The sequence below is a fragment of the Eretmochelys imbricata genome, chromosome 6, assembly GCF_965152235.1.
Source record: "Eretmochelys imbricata isolate rEreImb1 chromosome 6, rEreImb1.hap1, whole genome shotgun sequence".
In the NCBI taxonomy this organism is placed as follows: domain Eukaryota; kingdom Metazoa; phylum Chordata; order Testudines; family Cheloniidae; genus Eretmochelys; species Eretmochelys imbricata.
Window position 1 is genome coordinate 63,119,924 of NC_135577.1, and position 20,834 is coordinate 63,140,757.

At 43.6% G+C, this 20,834-nt stretch overlaps 1 protein-coding gene across 1 annotated transcript; it reads right to left on the reverse strand.

Moving 5' to 3' along the window:
- Positions 1-115: 115 nt before the first annotated feature.
- ATP6V1D (ATPase H+ transporting V1 subunit D) lies at positions 116-20,735 on the reverse strand. Its single transcript, XM_077818703.1, has 9 exons — positions 20,410-20,735; positions 13,188-13,305; positions 11,915-11,994; positions 10,592-10,659; positions 8,236-8,280; positions 7,663-7,766; positions 6,945-7,011; positions 2,762-2,840; positions 116-808 (listed from the first exon to the last, which is right to left on the reverse strand). The coding sequence occupies exons 1-9, from the start codon at positions 20,448-20,450 to the stop codon at positions 667-669; spliced, it is 744 nt and encodes a 247-aa protein (XP_077674829.1). The 5' UTR covers positions 20,451-20,735; the 3' UTR covers positions 116-666.
- Positions 20,736-20,834: the final 99 nt, after the last annotated feature.

Genomic DNA, 20,834 nt, shown 5'->3' on the forward strand with positions numbered 1-20,834 from the left:
AAAGCAAGGGAAAAGCTTGCACTGTTACTGAGCCTGCTATGCCAGAGTTTCCAGGGTCATGAAAGTAGCAACTTTGTCTCCTACTTAGCAAAACCTTAGGGTGGACACCAGACAGTAACATTTAAAATTATTTTACTAGACACGTGAATTTTCTGCTACAGTTACACAAAATGGAAGATGTCTTCCAGCAACAAGGTTAGTCTGAACAAACTAGCTTTTCTATCATTAATACTTTGCAAGTTAACTGTAGCAACACCTACTTTCACCTGTTAACATGCACATAGGGTTTTTTTCCCTCTCTTAGTGGAAAACACTCCTTATGTTTTAAAGGTAGGAAGGAGAGAAAGGAGGGTATGATTGCTATAAATACATCCTTAATCAACAGCAGTCAAGATTCAGTAGCCATTAAGAAGCAAAACAGGTGGTGGTAGATTGGCAGTAACAAGAACCTCTCCCTTACACTAGAGACCAGACTCCTGCTAGTCTCTTTTTTCTGCTTCTACACCCCCACCAAAAAAAGCTCCCAGAGTTCTCATCTTGGGAAAAACCACAATCAATGGAGCTCACAGGCTAATACACCAAATGAAGAACCACAAATATCCAGAAAGCATGTCCAGAATTACATCAGTTAACACGCTGCTGTCTAGGTCTCCCCATCCAACAGAGCTACTCAAAGAGGAGGTCTTCATCCTTCTCTTCTGCTAGGAGATTGGCAGGTTCATGTTCCCCCCCAGCAGCTTTCCGTAACGCCCGCTCTCTCTCATTCTTCTCTTTCAATATTTTTTTCTTCTCCTGAATCTTCTTTAACCTGTAGTGAGAATTGGGGTGTAATTAATGCCTGCATTGATGGTTCCTCTTCCTAAGAAATTAAGATGTGCTCCAACAGTTCGGCTTTTCCATCAGTCCTCTGGGGAGCCCCGGGAAAGACAGCTGATGCAATACATTTGACATGATAGCTTACATGTAGGTACAGCAAGATGCTCTCTGGGCCCCAATATGCTGACCTGTAAAACATACTAAATCTATCCTGACGATCCCTCAATTCCTACTCCAGCAAGAGAGGCACCTAACCTGTATACACTGGGCATTTTATAGGCATGTTACTCTGGAGTGAACTAGTTTGACCTGCATGCAGTTTACTCCCCGCTTTCCTATTCTTAGCTTGAACCTGAGATCTGAACTGAGCAACTGGCTTCAGCTATCCTCCAATTTTTTTAGCCACAATTACAACCTTAAAACCTCTTAATGGTTCCCAGCAAGAAAAAGGCCAGTTTCTTTTAACCTTTCCTCAAACTTCAGCTTCTTGGCACCAGGTTGCCTGCCTCTAATGGGCAATAATTTCCTTCCAGTGGCACAAAGCCCAGGACTACACCCACAAAAAGAGTAGGCCATCCCTCTGCCACCAAAAGGGTAGGCTGAGTGGCTGATTAGTGTTTAACTCCCTCTGCTTGATTTGAAACTAGATTAAGACTGAGTGGCCCTCTCTGTGCAATGAGCTGTTCACCCTGGTGGGCTGGCCAATCAATGCCACACCCTGCCTCCTAACTTAATCCTCTCCAGCCTGTAGGGATGGTAGGAGAACCTCTGAAGCCTCCCACAGTGACTGAAGAAAATCTATCCAAGACACCTGGTAGGATTCATGGGAAAATGAATCAGCACAAGGAAAGAATAAAGGTGCAAAGGAACAAAGACAGGTAGAGAGCCTTTTTAGAAGTTCATTAATTGAGAAAGCTTAATGCTAAACAATGTAAGTAAATAGAAAGGGGTACAACAGATGAACGAGCCAGCTTCCTTCAATCTGAATTTCACATAGGACAGAAAGATGTGAATGTTTAGCCCTGCCTCCTTTAACCTGGTACTAACGTCTTTCCCCTAGTCCTATCACATTAAGCTTGACCTTCCCAAGATTCTCTCACCACAGCCCTTGAAAGTTTGCAGATTTATCCATCAAAAACACTCTGGACCGGTATTTTTCTAGTTTGCCTCTTGATCCCTTAAACGAGAGGGTTTTCAAACTTTTGGGTGGTGAATACATTGTAATAGCATGAGAGCGGAGTGCGGATCAACCTCCACCTCCCCATTCACAATTGCACAGACCATTTCTCCCCCCTATCCCCCATTGTGATCACATCACATCCTTGTGGCACCTACAGCAATTACTCTCAAGAGCAAATGTTAGGAAGTGTTTTCCGAAGTCTTCACTAGACTGGTTTTTTGAAAGAATCGCACCCCCACCTGCTCTGTTTCTGTCAGCTAGAAGCAAGGAAAGCCCCATTTTGCTTAAGGTTTAGTTTTAGTGGCTCCATCACTTCTCTTCTCAAGGCTCTGGAAACAGCATACACAGGAGCAGCCACACCAGCTAGGGAAGGTGGCCCAGAGCAAACTCCTATGGAATCTGAGAGGAGAGGGCAACTAGATCTACAGAATAGGCCCTTACAGCAGGACATTCAGTATGCACTGCAGTGCTCCACCATTCCCTCCCAAGGCCTCGGCACAGGGTGTCAAGGACCACACAGCATAACAGCAGAGGTTTACTCCCATCTAGGAGGGAAGTGGCTGTGAACCGGTGCTTAGGCAGCACTGGTGACCTGCACGTGCAATAAGCACTGGGTAGTTTCTAAAAGCAGGATGTCAATAGTCCAGCCTACTGCACAGTTCTCCTTCTCTACCCCATCACTACCATTTCTTTCTCTCTCTCAAAAGAGAATTTGTGAGAAGAAAGAGAGGGGCCAGCACAACCCCCTCCATTCACATCACTTACCTGTAGAACTCCTCTCGCTCTCTCTCATCCAGCTCCGTGATGATATAGGACAGTGTGCGCTCAATCCTGGGAATAATCACTAAGACATAGGAAGAATCACTACCATATTATTCATGCAAACACAGAATGTACAGTGAGGAGAGATCTCATACATTCAAAGTCAGCCCAGTGATCTGCTTGTCTGAGAGAGTGTAAATGCCTCCCTTATTCTGACAGAAAGAACTGCAGTGTTTCATTAAGAGCGAGTAACCAACACCACACTTTTCTTTAACAGGGCTCAGCATTTCATAACCTGCGCCAATAATTCAATGGAGCCAGCTTGCACTGGCTTCCAATGGAGGTTGAATGGGGAGAACTACGTAGTGAAATCAGTAAGTTTATTTTTCTGTGGACAATCTTTTTTTTCCCCATGTCCAACTTAAAACTTTTCATTCCACAGCTTCAGGTCCTTGTCCTACAATAATGAGACTGAATGATTTGCTTTCTTTCTGCATCCATATAATCTTACACGGTGATCTCCTCAGATGAGGCTGAAAAGGGCGAGGCCTGACATGGGAGGCCTGCAAGGCAAACCCGATTCTGTAGGTACGGAACCAATATCCCAGGGAGTGCAGTACTGTGTTGAAATAGGTGCTCTCTCTTGGATAAGGTGTAACAAGATCTTTGACCACTAACATCCTGAGCTCTTGAAGGTCAAGGTCCCAGGCCATTTCCATAACAATGAAGGTCTTAACCACAGTGTATTGGCCAAATTTCTATTTCAGAAACTGCATTCTTCTGCCTCTGTTCTTCTACCACTGGTTCTTTCAGCAGTTTGTTGGGTGTGACTTTTTTTACCCACTACTTCCTATCCTGAATGGTTGCACAGCACTGCTGTGCAAAGTTAAACTTTGCAGTGCCATGTTTAAGTTGTGCATGATAAGATCCCTAATTTATAAAATGCTTTGGGCTCCTTTCTGGATAAAGGGTGCTATAAATTTAAGTGTTGTGCAATATCTATCATACAAATTGTATGCCAACGGAGACCATGATGTCAGACAGCATGTGGTGCAGCAGCATGGTATGTATGGCATGTCTGTATGGCAAATTAAATTCAGTCATAAGGACAAGAGCAGGAGATGACATTTTCAGCACAGCTTTGACATGAGAGCTAGTCAATTCTGAAAGACTACTGCCAACAATAGGATCTGCAAAGGAGAAGGCTCTCTCACAAACAGTGTCAAGCTTGTTTGGAAGACCAGGGTGGAGGTCACTGCTAAATGAGTGAAGTGTGTGAGCAGTGAGGGGAAGACAAGAGAAGACCTGTAAGTTTGATGGAGCAAGTCCATGGAAAGCTGCATTGCTTAACAAGGGGGACAATTTAGACTTGAATCCTGAAGTAAGCAGTGCAAAGGCGTTGAAGATGGAGTTCAATGTCATGCTTCTTTGTATATATGAAAAGGCAAAAGAAGTCTGGAGAGCTGGGTCTTGAGGAGGCCCTTGAAATAATCTAAGTGGCAGGAGGTTAAAACTGGATGGCTTAGTAGAGGGACCTGCAGCAGGGTTGTACACAAGCAACACAGCAGAGTGGCAAAAGACAGATTCCACCATCAGGAACAGGAGGGACGAGGAGTTCAGGCCCAGAGATGACACCAAAGGCAAATGAGAGATAGGAGTTAAGCATTGGCATGGAGGATATGAAATTGTGTTTGAAGACATGCTTTCCTAGGAGAAGCACAATCTACCATAAGCATTTCTAGAGCCCTCATTACCCTGTGTGATGTTGCACTCCATATAATTTTATGAAAATATGCTAATGTGTTGAATATAATATAAGTGGAATATGCTTCATCCAAAAGGTCTTTTGTAAGGTATCATTACAAATCTTATCTACTGAGTGTGGTCATCCTATTTGTATGAATGTATCATTCTTGTATCTGAAACTAGATGTATGAAATAGAACTCTGAGGTCGTACTGTAATTATGCAAAGTGTGGGCCATTAATGGTGGTTTGGAATCTTGATGGCTCCCACCAACTATGACAATGGCTCTGTTTACTCTTAAGCCTTCCTGTGAGTCAGGCCAGGAAGAATGAAGGCTTGGGATCTCACAGGACACGTGACCATGTCACCTGGTACTAGAATCCATCTTAAACCTGGTGCTTTTCCATGTAGAAGGAGGGGTGGGGACCCAGACAGACAAAAGATTCCTGCCTTGTGCCAAAGCTATAAAAGGGGGTGGAATAGAACAAAGGGGGCTGCAGTCCTGAGAAATCTCCTAGCTACCACCTGAGCTGGAACAAGGACTGTACCGGGGAAAGGATTGGACCCAGACTAGAAAGGAGTCTAGTCCCTGAAAGAAGCGTATTGGAACATCTCTGAGGGTGAGATTTACCTGTACTTAGTTTCTTAAATGTATTAAGCTTAGACTTGTGTGTTTTGTTTTATTTTATTTGGTAACTTACTTTGTTCTGTCTGTTATTACTCTGAACCACTTAAATCCTTTTTATATTTAATGAAATCACTTTTGCTTATTAATTTACCCAGAGTAATTAATTAATACCTGGGGGAGTAAACAACTGTGCATCTCTCTTTATCAGTGTTATAGAGGGTGGACAATTTGAGTTTACTCTGTATAAGCTTTTTACAGAGTAAAATGGGGTTTGGATCCCATTGGGAGCTGGGCGCTAGAGACAGGAGCACTTCTTAAGCTGTTTTCAGTTAAGTCTGCAGCTTTGGGGCACATGGTTCAGACCCTGAGTCTGTGTTGGAGCAGACTAGCATGTCTGGCTCAACAAGGCAGGGTTCTGCAGCCCCAATTAAGAAAGTAATTGGTAATGGGAGGGAAAACTTCCATGAGACAATTGTGCTGATTGTGACATATCTGGTGACAATGTGTGTGGGATCTATGACAGTGAGAGTTGCTATAAGTGCCACAACAGTAAAGGGAAAAGCCTCAGATTTTTCAGGAAAGGAATAGTGAAGAGAGACAGGGGAAATGAATTTTGAACAGCTGATGAAAAATTAACTACTTGAGCTATGCAGAGCACGGTATCTCAACAATGAGGACCAGGCAAGGACCCTTCTTGTTTGAAAAGAAGTTGGTAGTAATAGAAAATCACTAATAGGCAGAACAAAGGAAACAGGTGATCCCAGCAGGAGTCTGAATGATATATCAGAGGGGAATGGGGGAGAGAGCCATTTTGCACCAGAGTTACTTAAGGGGCTATAGGGGCACAGGGTAGGCAAGGGGGTGAAAGACCCTGCCTGCTGACAGATACAACACAGATAATCTCCCAAGGGAAGGGAGAGCAAATGAGGACATTAAGTTTAAGGAGGTTTTATTGTTTTATGTAATCTGTACTCTCCTGTGCTTTACATGGATTAAATATAAAGAGCATAAAGTTGACAGACTGAACAAAGTGAGAGTGTGTTGACTGCTTCACAACTATGGTGTACCCTGGAGAGAGTTATATTGTAAACCAGAAGCTTTGCACCTGTTGAGTGGAGTTCTGGGTGGTGAGGGGGAGGGGGTTTGAGTATTGGGGAGTCTGAAGGGTCAGCGCTGTGCCCAGCAGGGCAAGGTGGCCAAAGAGCAGATTCCAACACTCAGAAGGGTGATGCTAAACAGAAGATTGCACCCAGGGACCCCAGGATCCATTCAGGGTCCAGATGCTTGGATTCCACCCACTGAGGTCTCAGTGGGGGCCACAAAAGGGATCTCACTAGGATCTACAACTGACCACCTCCCATCCCCACCCCATTCAAAATCTCTTAACATCCCTATGACAACAAAAGCAATCACTTACATGGGAAAATGACAAAGGTAATATTAGTAGATCTCAATGCAAGATAATGTCTGAAAACAGAGGGGAGAGTTGGCATCGTGTGGCTAGATAGGTATCCATAGAGCATCAGCAAATGCTCTATGGACCACAGTACAGCTCCCTTTCATCTAGTCCTTGCAAGACTTGCAACCTGTGTCTAATGCACATTGGCATTTTTATTTACGATATAGTTCCTGGTTTATTCTCCACCTACATAATATTGTTATAGCAACTCCTGATTAGGACAGAAATCCCCTTAACAGCAAAGCAGACCAATGAAGAGTGACAGTTGCCAGGACTCTATGCTGCTCTTCATCTCCTAAGGAAGCTCAAAAATCAGTTAAGTGTCTTAAAGGGGGAAAGCTCCAACTCACTCACCATGTTCAATAGCATTCACACGCCGGTTTGTTATCTTAATGGCTTCATCCAGTGTAACAAACGAAGTCTATGACAGTGAGATTAAATAATACAAAACCAAATGAGACACAGTATTTTTACCATCCAACAAGCATAGATGGCTTCAGGGAGCCAAGCATGCTTGCTTTAAAGGCTAAATTCCGCCCTGCCCTTGTGCAAACAGGTACATTCTCATGGACATCAGGTTTGTATGCTGTGACTAAATACTTGCTGTAACTAATTCTGTTACATATGCCAGTAACCCAAAGGGGGGCGTTTACTAGCCAGGCATCTTAAGAGTTCAAAATAACAGTCAGAAAACTGGTCACAAAAGGCCCTGCAGAGCTATACTTGTGAGTAGCTAAAGCAGCCATTCAGCCTCTTTCTCACACATTTTCAGGAGGAGAGGCTGCAGAGGACCAAGAGGATCCAGAGGAGCAATTAACATGCAGTGTCTATGCCTGCCAGCAACAGTTGTAGGTGTGGGAGAGGTAGGGTAGAAAAAAGAAAGAAGCTCAAGACTCTGATGAGAGAAGACAAACTGAAAAAGAACTGCAGTATTGTGGGAACACTGCAGCCCTTCGATCTCCACACGCAATGCTCAGAGATCAAGGGGTTACTACATCCTTAGCCACCAAGATTGTCCATCGAACAACAGAGAAACCGGAACCCCTTTAGCTCGTCTTCTGCTCCCACCTACCTGGAGCGAGGCCAATTCTACAAGCAGCTCCACTGCTTTGGCATAGTTCCTCTTCAATTTTGCCAGCTGCTCTCCACCTCTAGCTAAGCCAGTCAACTCATAACCTGAAATAACCCATCAAACAGTAGTGGTATTAGCAAGAATGAAGCCTCTCAACAAAATTGCCAGAGCACAAGTACAGAGACGCTTATGGGACTGCTAATGGAATGCTGAATCCTTCACCTCTCAGTGAGCAGTTCTAATATTGAAAACAGTAGTAGTTACTGACTATCACTACTGTTGGATGATTGTTCAGTGGTCTATGAAGTCTGCTAATCCCACTTAGTCGCTTGCAGACAGGTGTCTGCACCTCGGGAGTGACCTCTTATTAGCAATTTCAGCATACAGACCAAAGCTACACTCCCCTCTGGCCCCAAAGGCAACCCCCTGCCGGTCAGCGTTGACAGAGCAACATGGAGAAAGCTTGCATTACCAGTTCCTGTGTTGTCAGGGTTTCAATGATAAAGGGTTTCCAGGACACCCAAGTATTTTTCGCAAGCACCTGAAGACATAAAACATTCATTTTGTACTTACTGTCCCCTCCTTCTTGGTAATGCTCAAACACTGGTAAAGTTACACCTGTTAAAGACACACAAGAGTGTGTGTAAGAATCACTGAATGTTTTATTTGGTACTCAGACTACAGTATTTTTTACAAAGGCAGAACACACTGTAGCTAATGTTAGTTCAACTTCAATTCTAGTCTCTTCCTTCTCCCATAATTGCTCTTAACATTAAATTCTTTGGGAGCTGAAGGTCTCCATGCTCCCTCAGCTAGAAGTCAATTTTTTTTTTTAAAGTTTGAACCAACTTGGCTTAGACACTTGCATATTCAAAACCATGATTTTCTTCTTTATCTTCCAGTCAGAAATTGTAAGCAAAGAGAACGCAAATAACCAAAAATAGAAATTGCAAACTTGTTTTTTAGATCTCATTGAGACCCAAACATATAGCTATGTTTAAAGAAAATCAGTCTAGTAGTTCTAAAGACAAGCATTTAAATTTAAGAATTTGGGGTTGTAATATGCTTTATTTGTCTCACAGTAGCCTCCAGAGGTCCCAGACAATCCATTGTGCTAGGCACCACACAAACATAAAATGATTTCTGACCTAAAGAGCTGACAAGAAGTACAAATTAAACAATGGGTGAACACAACACTGAGATTATGATAAGCAGTGTCCATAGCACATCACTGTAGAATGTGTCTTAAAAACACAAGTCCCAGAAATTGCATTAGAAATCCAGGTATGTAGACTCAGTTTGATAGTATTTGGTTATTTTGTTGATAACAAGTGAGCCATGTTTTAAGGTATGCGCTGAGCATTCAACTTTATAATGTTTCCTGACTCTGAGTGGCAATTTTTCAGTTAAATAATGTATTGTGTTAGCACTTTGCATGGAATTTTCTGGCATAACCAGGTATCTTTAGAGTCCAGGACATACACACACCCCACCCCAATAGTTATGCATTGTCTGATTGTCAAAAGTTGACCAGACAGCAATTTATTTACTCTCACTTCATTTAGGCAAGATGAGGGACTGGATTTATAGATCCTTCTTCCCTTTCTGAAGGCAGAATCCTGCCGTTGGGGTGCAGCTGGTTGCTGTGAAGTGGTGCACATGCACACACGGCATAACTGAAGATGTTCCGAGACATATGGAAGCAATGATGCTTAAAGAGATTTAGGAGGGATAAAATACAAGTTTGTGAATAGGAAAGTGTTGTTTACTCCTTCGCCTAACACAAGAACCGGGGTCCCCCAATGAAATTAATAGGGAGCAGGTTTAAATAACAAAAAAGTATTTCTTCACATAGTGCACAGTTAACCCATGGAACTCATTGCATGGGATGTTGTGAAGGCCAAAACTAATATTCTGGTTCAAAAAGAATTAGATAAGTTCATGGAAGATGGCTAATAGGTCTACCAATGGCTAAGATAGTAAGGGACATAACCCCATCCTCTGGGCGTCCCTCAACCTCCAAATGCCACAAGTTGGGATTGGATGACAGGGAATGGATCACTTGAAATTACCCTGTTTTGTTCATTCCCCATCTGTACTGGCCCCTGTCAAAACCCAGGATATTGGGCGACATCTGACCCAGTATGGCCATTCTCATGTTCGTAATGGAATACAGCAGCAAAAACAGCCAATGACATTTTAAGGGTTGTGTACAGAAGCATGTTACAAAACAAGCTGGTGATAAGTCCTTCATACAGCTGATGAGATACTAAAAATATGTTCATAAGTTAAAGGAAGCATAGAGAAGAGGAACAAAAATTAAGTGGTTTAAGAAAATGATCTGAGGAAACATCAAAAGATCCTACGTAATATGTGTAGCTGGGTTAAGTGATGTCTGAGGGGAATATATTTGCACAAGTATTTGAAAGGAACTGTTCAGTGTGATCTAGGTTGTATAACTAGGAATAACGGGATGAAAACAAACAAAAGTTAGAGCTGCATATGCTAAAAAACTTCCACACAGGAGATATCTACTAGAACATGGTGTAGCTGGCCTGAGGGAAGCAGTGGAAGCCCCACTGCTCGGGACATTAAAACTGGACTCGACAAAGCTCTGAAGAATAGGCTGCAGTGGAAAACCATACCTGGCACCTGCAAAAGTGGACTAAATGACTTAATCTGGGGCCATCCTCCCGTTTCCCTGACTGCAAAATTTCTTATTGTAACAATTATGGAGACCAAATTAATCTGTAGTCCACAAAGTTCTTATTTTCATATGCAAGTGTCCCTAGTAATAAAAGGAGGAGGGGAGAAGAGAAATGCAGAAGAGGAGACATACATTCTGTTTACAAACCATCTGTGTATTTTCCAGGAAACATAAATGGGCCTGTGACATACTTGTACTTCGCAAAGGTGGGGAGATAGTCACCTGCTACGTTGTCTTTCTTAGCTCTGATCTTGACTTGAGCTTTGTTCACATTCTGGATCACAGTGGTACTGAAGAGAAGAAAATGCACCTTAAATGGGTAAAATCAAGTCATGAATTCATCAGTTGTGTGCAATGGTTAACCAGCAGTCAAACTGCTTCGAGGATTCATGGAACAAGTCTCCAGCTCTGACACTGAGTTTTCTGAAGATTAGCTCACCCACACTAGCAGTTCAATGAAGAAAGCTTTTACATAGAAATCAAAAGCTAACACAAAAGAGCTATGAAACTAAGTGAGGAGACTGCATCTGTTAGTAAATCTAAAGAGACTGAGTATCTAGAACGCACATTGCACACCTGGCCCATCAAGGCTCTTTCCAACCTCAAATCTATGCCTGAAAAGGAGTTATTTATCTGGCAGAAAACCACACAAAAATATTCTAGTAATATTATGGCTCTAATTTACACAAGAACCCAAAAAACCTGAAATCTGGGCCAAGGTTCCAGCATTAAGTTGGATTTTGTGTGACTGTGCATAGAATCATAGGACTGGACGGGACTTTGAGAGGTCATGTAGTCCAGTCCTCTGCACTCATGGCAGGATAAGTATTATCTAGACCATTCCTGAGAGGCGTTTGTCTAACCTGATCTTAAAAATCTCCAATGATAGATTCCACAACCTCCCTAGACAATTAATTCCAGTGCTTAACCACCCTGACAGTTGGGGGGTGAGGGGATGGAGTGAATGGGACAGATCCTGGATTGCCCTTAAATTCAAAAAGTGATTTTGGGCATAAAAAGGTTGGAGACCACTGCCCTAGACAGTCATCAGCATAGTAGTTCTCCCTGGGAGTTACTGAGAAAAGGTGATGAAACCATGGAAGAGGAGAATCTGCCTCTACAACTCAGCAATACAGAGTAAAAGGGAAAACTAGACCAGCTTTCTGTTACACTTTCCCATTTCCCTACACTTTAAAGTCCAAGCTGCAGAAGCAACCACTGGCTCACCTGAGGGGTTTACATTTACACTTAGTTGAAAGCTGCTTCTACCAGCTGATGTGCTTGTTTGACTTCCAAAGTGATGAATATTTCCTCAACACAAACTGTTTCTCTCCTTTACCCACCTTCTTCTCCCACCCTTGATTGATGGTACCCAATTTATCATGAGGCTGCCTTTCCCTTTCCCAGCATCTACTACAGAACTTTCCTTTCTTCCATTTTTCTCCTAAGAGTGGAACCAACAGCCTGCTGGTTGTCCTCTCTTCCTGGGAAAGGAAAGCTGGGGATTCTCCAGATAGCAGTACAGTACAAATCAGTGATACTCACCTGAAGTCTCCAGCCGTGAATTTTGCCTCAGCAAGTGAGAATGCAGCTTCTCTCATCACCTCACCCATTAACATCTTAGTCTATAAAGAGAACAGAGATGCAATTTTAAAACTTAACAAAAATAACTCAACCTAGAGCTGAAAAGGAGTCACCTCAGGATGTGACATTAATCGTTGACAGCTGTTTGCTGTACCTAGTCAAAGACCAAAGAATCCTGTGTCCTGAGGTTTCCCAACAGTGGGTCACACCCACCAAGGAGGCAGCACAAAAAACTAAAATGTAAACGTGACTTTTTATATCTTTAGGATGGATACACAATGTAAGACTGCTTATGGCATGCCCCTGATAGGCCACCATGTTATTGTGAACTGAGAATCCCAGGATTTAACATGGTAGTAAAAACGGGCACAGCACAAGAGGGCTCCAACAGCTTCTTACAGTGATTCAGCTGAACTACTGAGAAATCTGTTTTTTCCAAGTCTTCTCAGCACAGATAAGATTTAAGCATTTCTAGCCCATACAGTTAAAAAAAAAATATTGAAGCTAAAAATTTGAGTATAAGCCAGTGCACTGCTGCCTTACTGAGTCTGCAGGAAAACAGACACAACACTTCTGAGGCCTTATCTACACCATGAAATGGAAACATTGCTAACCATGGATGTCAGCAGCAATTGTAACTAATGCAATGCTAAACACAGTTCAGTTATAAGAGTAGACAAACCTAATTCCTGTTCAGCATCATTTCACCTGACCATGGTTAAATCTTGGGTTTGCTGCTACTGCCGCAGAGTGCACACAAACCCATATTAACGCTGTATCTTTACAGAAAAAGGGAGAAGATCAAGCTGGATAGAGTTTGCTGCTTCTAATCATGCAGCTGACACTGATGGTCCACAGCATCCTCCCCAAGCCAGAGAGTGAAGGAAGCAGGTTAAACACCACCAGGACTGGCCAGTTTTCTAAAATTCAGGAAAGCCTGTAGGCAGCTCTGGGTACAGAAGGAAGCAGGATTTATGGCTGATTGGAGAAGGAAGAAGAGGGGTTTAAATTCCTAAACAGAGTCTTAGGCCTCTTGCGCAGCTTCTTCAGATAGAAAAACTAAAATCACTTCAGTGTTATTTACCAGAACTGCAGGTTACCTGCAAAATTGCACCAAATTCTAACCTATGTGAAAGTGATATCAATGGAAGCACTATGTAAATGCATGGTTTACAGAACACAGATAATTTCCTAACAGAGCAAGGCAGACATGGTAGAAACTGAATTCACCTACCTCAATGATTTTCTTTAGTATCTGTCGGAATCGAAGAGTCAGAGCATCAGATTTCTTCTTTAAGAGGTTGCGACCTGTCTGGGCCCCTTTCAAACGAGCCTTCATGATGGTCTGAGCCCTATTAAGCAGGGAAAGAGATATAGATGTTTTTTTCTATCACTCAGAAGGATTAGGAGAAAGCAAAATAATTTCTGACATAGAAAATGACAGACATTAGGAAGCATTTGAAGACATGTTAGTCGTCTTGGTCTCCTTGACCACAAGCAACCACTTGGTGTGGCTCATTTTCTCATTTGTAAAAATGGGAATTCTACTTACCCATCTCAAAAGGTGGGTTAGTGTTTATAAAGCTGAAGATCTCAACAGGCTGACAAGTGCTACATACGGGCACTGTATTTCAAATCATTGCTCAGCCATTCCATTATAGAAAGCCACACAATACACAATCAAAATTCTTTGGAATGCAACTTCTCTAGAGCCATTCAATAGGAACCAAAACTAGCCCATTGTCATCCTGAGGACATTTGTTCTACTTTCTAATATTCTTATTTTTGACACTTCTCAAATACCATAAAGGCAACCAATTCTTCATGAGACTTTAGTCTGTCTATTGAAACCAACAAGAGTTGGCTTTTCTAAAGAGTCAAGTCTTTTTTTTTTTTTTTAAAAGACCGCAACAGGCAAGACAAAACAGCAGCCAGACTTTCAGCAGCAGCTCACACTCTCCTTTGGAAAAGAGCAAACACTGTCCAGAAAGTGGGGTTATTCCCTACCCTCAGAAATCCTGTGGGAGATTTCCAAGTCAGTGGAGACAGGTGGAAGTGATCATAATTTGCAAGTACTACCCTCTGAATGGTCCAGACTGAGTATTAAACTCAGTCCTGAGGAAGATTTGAGAACTGAAACCAAGGTCACAGGTTCCATTTCCATCACTGCCATAAGCTGTGTCTTCACTGGAGAGTTTGCACCTCTTGAGTTAGCCTTGCTGAAGCAAGAGGGGCCACACTGTGAAAAGCTTGAGTTACTCAGAACGGTTGCGTTAGCAGCTAATGAGTTCTGCTAACTTGGCTATAGTGTAGCCCAGCATTTCTCAAATGCTGCCACCAGGGGCTTTTGCGGGAGGGAGGAAACAAAGCAGCAGCCCCTCCCCTTCCCCATTGTTCCTGGATGCACCACCTTGATGTTGGCTGTTGGGGCTGGGCACAGCTGGACACAACACTGGAGGAGCAAGCAAATGGTGAGTTCCCCACCTTCCCAGAGGCGGTGGGGCTCAGGATTTGGTCTTCAACCCTGGGGTGGCAGGGCATCAGGCTCTGGCTGCAGGGCTTCAGGCTCCGGCTGCAGGGCAGTGGGCCCCAGGCCATGCAGCTTCGGGCTCTGTCCCCAGCTACAGAGCTTCTCCCCCTGTCCCAATTCCATCACCCCTGGCCCCTGCCGCCTACCCCGACCCCCCATCCAGGGTTTAATTTGTCCTCAGGCTTGCTGGGGCTGGGTAAGTCTGCTGTGAACAGTGATACCTGCAGGTTTGTTTACTGCTAACTAGTAAGTCTGCTGTGAACAGTGATATTAACAACCCTGCAAGTATCACTGTTCACAGCAGACTTACTAGCTAGCAATAAATAAATTACAATGATTCGGACCTGTATATGTGCATATTTATTTGTTTTTCCTAAAGCCAATTAAGCATTTTAGAAAAAAGCATGAGTGGCCACCAGCAAGAGTTGGTGGCCACACTCTGAGGCCACCAAAAATTTGTCCTGAGAACCTCTGATCTAGTCTAGATACAGAGAGAGAGTGCATAGCATACATGCTAGAGTTAACACTTGAGTTACAACTTGAGTTAAGTTTGCAGTGAAGGCAAGCCCAGAGACTTCCTGTGTGACCTTGGAAAAACACTTAGGCCATGTCTACACTAGAGACCTTACAGTTGCACTGCTTGTAAGATCGCTTGTGTAGCGGCTCTGTGCTGACGGGAGAGAACTCACCCGTCGACAATAATTAAACCAACCCCAACAAGCGGCAGTAGCTATGTTGGTGGGAGTAGTTCTCCCGCCAACATAGTGCTGTGTCCACTACCCCTTATGCCAGCAAAACTTATGTTGCTCAGAGGGTGTTTTTTCACACCCCCAAGCGACACAAGTTTTGCCGACCATAGTAGTAGTGTAGACATGGCCTTAATTTCCATTTACCTCAGTTCTACATCTATAAAATAACAAACACTTTTCTACCTCACAGGCATGTTGAGGCAATACATTCTTTCATGTGTCTGAAACACTGAGATACCACAGCAACACAGGCCATATAAATTCCTAAACAGCCAAGAACTCAATTCGCACTGAAACTTCTGAATGTTCACAGTAGATTGTCTTTCAGGGAATAAAAATGAAGCCTCCTTTTTAGAAGAAATCAATGCCTGGAATTTCAAACAGGTTCAGCGATTTCACAGCCATGCACCAGCTGGCTTTTTCCAAGATCTAACTATCAAAGGCTGGCTCATTTTCTAGTCCAAGCAAGATTTAACAGACTCCATGTGTGCATTAAACACAGTCCTATTTACCATCAAGCCAGAACAGCTAGAACAAAAAGACTTCACCAAGCAGCTTTGAAGTAGAAAAGATTTATGCCAATAAGAAACTTTACTAACAACAAGATGGAGTAAGAAATTCTGTTCAATTGAGGAGAAGACAGATTATTAACAGAACTTGCTATGAGTTTACTTCTCTGCTGAGACCTTAAGTCAAGTCACCTCTCATCGTTTTTAGAGAAAGACTGCTCTCAAACTTAGGCATAATTCTCTGGATGAAATATTCTAGACAACTGTGAAGACTACAAAAATGAACAGTGAAAAAAAAATACACCTACATAATAGGCTCCCTGCAAAAGTCATGGAAGATCCATCACTTGGAACATTTAAAATTTAACTGAACAAGAGCAGTAGTGAACAAAGTGAAGAGGACAATTCAGTAGCAGTAACCAGACAAGGCAGATAAAGATAATCTATTAGGTTGTGTCCAGCATCTATGATTCTGCATTTCTATGAATGAAGCTTGAACGAATGAAGCTATGAATTCAAGCTCTACTTTGTAAGTGTAATAATCTTTCTACATGGGATGCATTTTTTAATCTTAAGAGAAGAATATCTGGAATACAACAGCTATTATTCAAAATTTTAATAAGTCAGTTATGCCTCGGTTGCTGTACATTAACATTGCACACTAATTTGATTAAGGATCTCAGAAGTGCTTTTTAAAAGACAATTCTACTGTGAGGAAGATAAATGTTATCCCTGTTTTACATAAGGGTAAACTGAATCAGAGGAGTTAAGTTCACGCAGCAGAGTCAAGAACGGAATCCAGAACTCTAGACTCTCAAATGCCTTCCCATAGCATTAACCCTTCTTCCCAAAGCGATTTGTACTCAGAACACTACATAGAAAGATCTTGCGTTCTGCTCTCTGGCCCCTAGGGATTAGTCATGTTTTACTATGACTAATGGAATTTCAAAAGAAAAAACAAATTTTATCAAAATATCCCTCGTTCAGAATTGGTCGTATTCTTCTGGAAATATGTTGAAGATACACCCCAATTCTAAACTTGGGGAGTCCCTGAATCCACATTTGCAGAATGTTTAGTGATCTGTGCTTCAGGAGTGACAAGCGATAGAAAATGGAGTTATCTAGTCAAACAGTCAATGAACCTTTCAGGACCACATATACCACACAGCTATTCTCAACAAGGAGCTGTAGGCAGAGACTGCAAACTGACCACTTAGATCAAGTGGAGGTATAATGTGCCGGGACCCACCTACATATTAAAGCTGACAGCAGCAGCCGTCAGCACAATTTTATACAAGACTAAGAATGACCCTCTCCTGCTCATGGTCAAGTTTGGTTGCTCCTACCCTGGAAATCTGAACAGTTTTTGAGTAGAAACATTACAAGACTGCAGTTTCATAACTCAAACTTTCAAGTGTCTTGTGTTCTGCTGTAATGATGGCCATATTCCATGCTTTGTCAAAGACATCTGACTACATGACAAATCAGCACCTGGAAAATTACTGAGAATCGGGATTATACTCCATTTAGTTGACTTCCTTTGTCAACACAATTAGCTGTGAACCCTACATATTCCACTTGAAGTAGTTACAATATCTGGGAAGTTAATAATTTCTATCTGAAATTAAAGGAAAAGTGCATTTCAGTGAATATCCCCATTCTCAGCTATATATCAAAGACTGTAAATGTCAAGTTCTGCCTTCATACATGGTTTTCCTTGACACCAAGCACAGAGTTTGCCTCCCAACACAGATCTCATTTTCCAGCTTCCATACAGCTATTCTCTTTCAAGTAAAAGCAAAAACCAATACATTCTTCTCCTGTCCCACGTCCCATTCTTTATCAGTTTTATGTATAAAAGCTTAAGCCGGCTCTACACTAGTCTCTGATAAACTGTGATTTGTGACACACAGCTGTGCAGGCAAGAGTCCTTAGTGTAAATACAGTTATACTGGAAAAACTATACTTTTGTCCGGAATAGCTTATTTTGCCTATGCCAGGCAAAGCACTCCTAGCATAGACCTGGCCTCAATCTCCAGTTGTATGGTCACTGAATTTCTGAGGTGTCTTGATTGCCTTATTACCAGTCTCAATCCTGAGATGGTTTCTCCAGGAAGAACTGATCTAGTTTCACAGCTCAGTCTTCATGCTCATTTTCCCCCAAGGCCACAAATACAAATAGAGCATGGGCAAAATCAGGAAGCCTAAAATGTGACCTCTGTTTATGAAGTCTGTATTTTTTGTTGTGTGTTTAACAGAAAAATGTGTGCAGAGCAACCCAGTATATTATGTTTTTCTTTAAATTTAAAGATTTTTTTGATATTTTAAAAGGGATTGCCATAAAAAAGGGAATACAATGGAAAATATCTTAATGTGGCCCAAGCTTTACACACCCAGAAAACTGCTGGTTCTGAGGATCCCCTTTATTTGTTTGTTGCATTCAGTGGAATTTGTACTGCTCAATAAAAACACTACAAAAAAGTAAGCTACTTGGATCTCTGGTTATAAGGCGACAAAGGGAAGTTAAGTGAATTATGACATTGCAAACTGCCCCTGCAAGAGCAAGGGAACTACAGTCATCTGCACTGGCCATATGATCATCTCCTGAAACAGTTTTCATAAAGAAAATATAAGATTCTCCATCACTGGCAATTTTTAAATCATAAGAATCACCATACTGGGTCAGACCCATGGTCCATCTAGTCCAGTATCCTGGATGCTGATAGTGACTAGCGCCAGATGCTTCAGAAAGAATGAACAGAACTGGGCAATCATCAAGTGATCCATCCTGCATCCAGTCCTAGCTTCTGGCACCCAGAGGCTCAAGGACAACCCATGCATTGGGGTTGCACCCTGGACCATTTTTAACCCAGTTATAATATTGGCCTTAATGACGGAGTTTTGTAGGAGACTAATGTAGCAGTACAAGACAGAGTCCAATTCGCTTGTAAGTTCCTCAGTGATACTCAGTTGAATGGATTCATTAAAAACATTGCAAACGCATTGAAGATATCTGGAGGGAGTGCTACTGACATGGAGCAGACTTAATAGAAATTTATGTTGATAGAACTGCTAAGAATGAGAGGTTTCAGTATTGGACTGAGAACTACAGGAACGTGTTAGATGCTTGGAGGTTCTGGCACAAATTAGCTGAATTTGACATCCACAGGAGTAGGCAGGATCTCAGTTAAAAACCCTTAGCACAGGTATTTGTGAGTTGCAATGTCTGCAGGAAATCAATCCCTTACAGTTGTTCAAACATACCTCAGCAAGGCTGAGGTTTTACTCAATGTGGGGTAAGTGGCTCACCAACCATGTCAAATGTTACAAGCTGTCATGGTTGTCAAACCCCTTCCTCGCTATACACTTTTCCTAATATATACAGCGACCCCAGCTTCCAGCTGCCCTGTATGACCCAAGTCAGATGTAATCAAGACTAGATGTTTTTCTAAAAGACAAAAAGAAAAGGAGTACTTGTGGCACCTTAGAGACTAACCAATTTATCTGAGCATGCGCTTTCATGAGCTACAGCTCACTTCATCGGATGCATACCGTGGAAACTGCAGAAGACATTATATACACAGAGACCATGAAACAATACCTCCTCCCACCCCACTCTCCTGCTGGTAATAGCTTATCTAAAGTGATCATCAAGTTGAGCCATTTCCAGCACAAATCCAGGTTCTCTCACCCTCTTCCCCCCCCCCCCCCCCAAACTCACTCTCCTGCTGGTAATAGCCCATCCAAAGTGACCACTCTTTGGATGGGCTATTACCAGCAGGAGAGTGAGTTTGTGGGGGGGGGGGGGGAAGAGGGTGAGAAAACCTGGATTTGTGCTGGAAATGGCTCAACTTGATGATCACTTTAGATAAGCTATTACCAGCAGGAGAGTGGGGTGGGAGGAGGTATTGTTTCATGGTCTCTGTGTATATAATGTCTTCTGCAGTTTCCACGGTATGCATCTGATGAAGTGAGCTGTAGCTCACAAAAGCTCATGCTCAGATAAATTGGTTAGTCTCTAAGGTGCCACAAGTACTCCTTTTCTTTTTGCGAATACAGACTAACACGGCTGTTATTCTAAAAGACAGGCTCTAGTTCAAACAGGAATTGACACAGGGAAGTCCTAGGCCCGGGTTACACAGAAGGTCAGGGCAGATGATCACAACGGTCTCTTCCGACCTTGGAACAGGACAGTGACAAAGCTGGGACGAGTCACACGCAGCGCCTTGCAGCCCCTGCACCTAAATAGCAAAACCCGAAATTTGTAGAATCCCCAACCCTGGTTTCAGAGCCTGGGCCATTCCCCGGGGGAGCGTGATGGGCGGGCTGGGGTAGGGGTCCGGGAACAGCGACTCGCCGGGGCCGACGTGGCTCCCACACCCCGGCATCCCATCGGCAAAACAGCGACGGGCAGGGCCACTGGGCGAAGCGGGCGGGCTCCCCCCGGCTCCCGTCTGCTGCGCGGCTCCGAGCAGGGAGGTCCTGCTGCTCCCTGACTGGCCCCTAGATACCACCGTGACGCCGCCCGCCCGCTCCCCAGTCACTACGCTAGTCCCGGAGCCGCCTCTGCCCGGGCCGCCGCGCCAGAGCCCCCGGGCCCAGGAGGGGAGCCCGGCTCCGGCCAGGGAGGGGCCCCGGCAGATGCCGCCGCCCGGGCGAGTCACTCACATCCGCGAGGGGAAAATCTCGATCCGGTCCTTGCCGGACATCCTGACCGCGGCGAAGGGCGCTCGCGACCCGCTGCTGCCTCCGCTGCCACCCGGCTCAGTCACGTGTGACAGCACGACCGGTAATCAAGGGAGGACCGACTCCGCTTCCTTCCCCTTCCGCTTCCCGCCGCTGGCTCCACCCGCAGCGCAGAGACGCCGGGCGCAAGAACATGGCGGAACTAAGACCCGGATGTTGGGCCTTTCCGTCTCCGTTGCATATGTCGCGCATTGACGCACTATGGGCAAAACAACGCGCGGCTGTCGGGCAGTGGTAGTCACGTGACCATCACTCGCTGCAGCGCCACCGTGTGACAGAAAGGAAAATGCATGACTTGTTCCTAGGCCGGTTTGTACCGCCAGGAGGTCCTCGATTCTATGGTTTCT

What these genes read in the sequence shown, in the direction of transcription:
- ATP6V1D (XM_077818703.1), bottom strand. Translation starts at nt 20,450, where the DNA reads ATGTCCGGCAAGGACCGGATCGAGATTTTCCCCTCGCGGAT. An exon ending in TAAGAAAGACAACGTAGCAG is followed by an intron (nt 8,281 to 10,591) that starts GTGACTATCTCC and finishes TGTCTTTAACAG; the next exon opens with GTGTAACTTTACCAGTGTTT. An exon ending in TAGAATTGGCCTCGCTCCAG is followed by an intron (nt 7,012 to 7,662) that starts GTAGGTGGGAGC and finishes TCACTGTCATAG; the next exon opens with ACTTCGTTTGTTACACTGGA.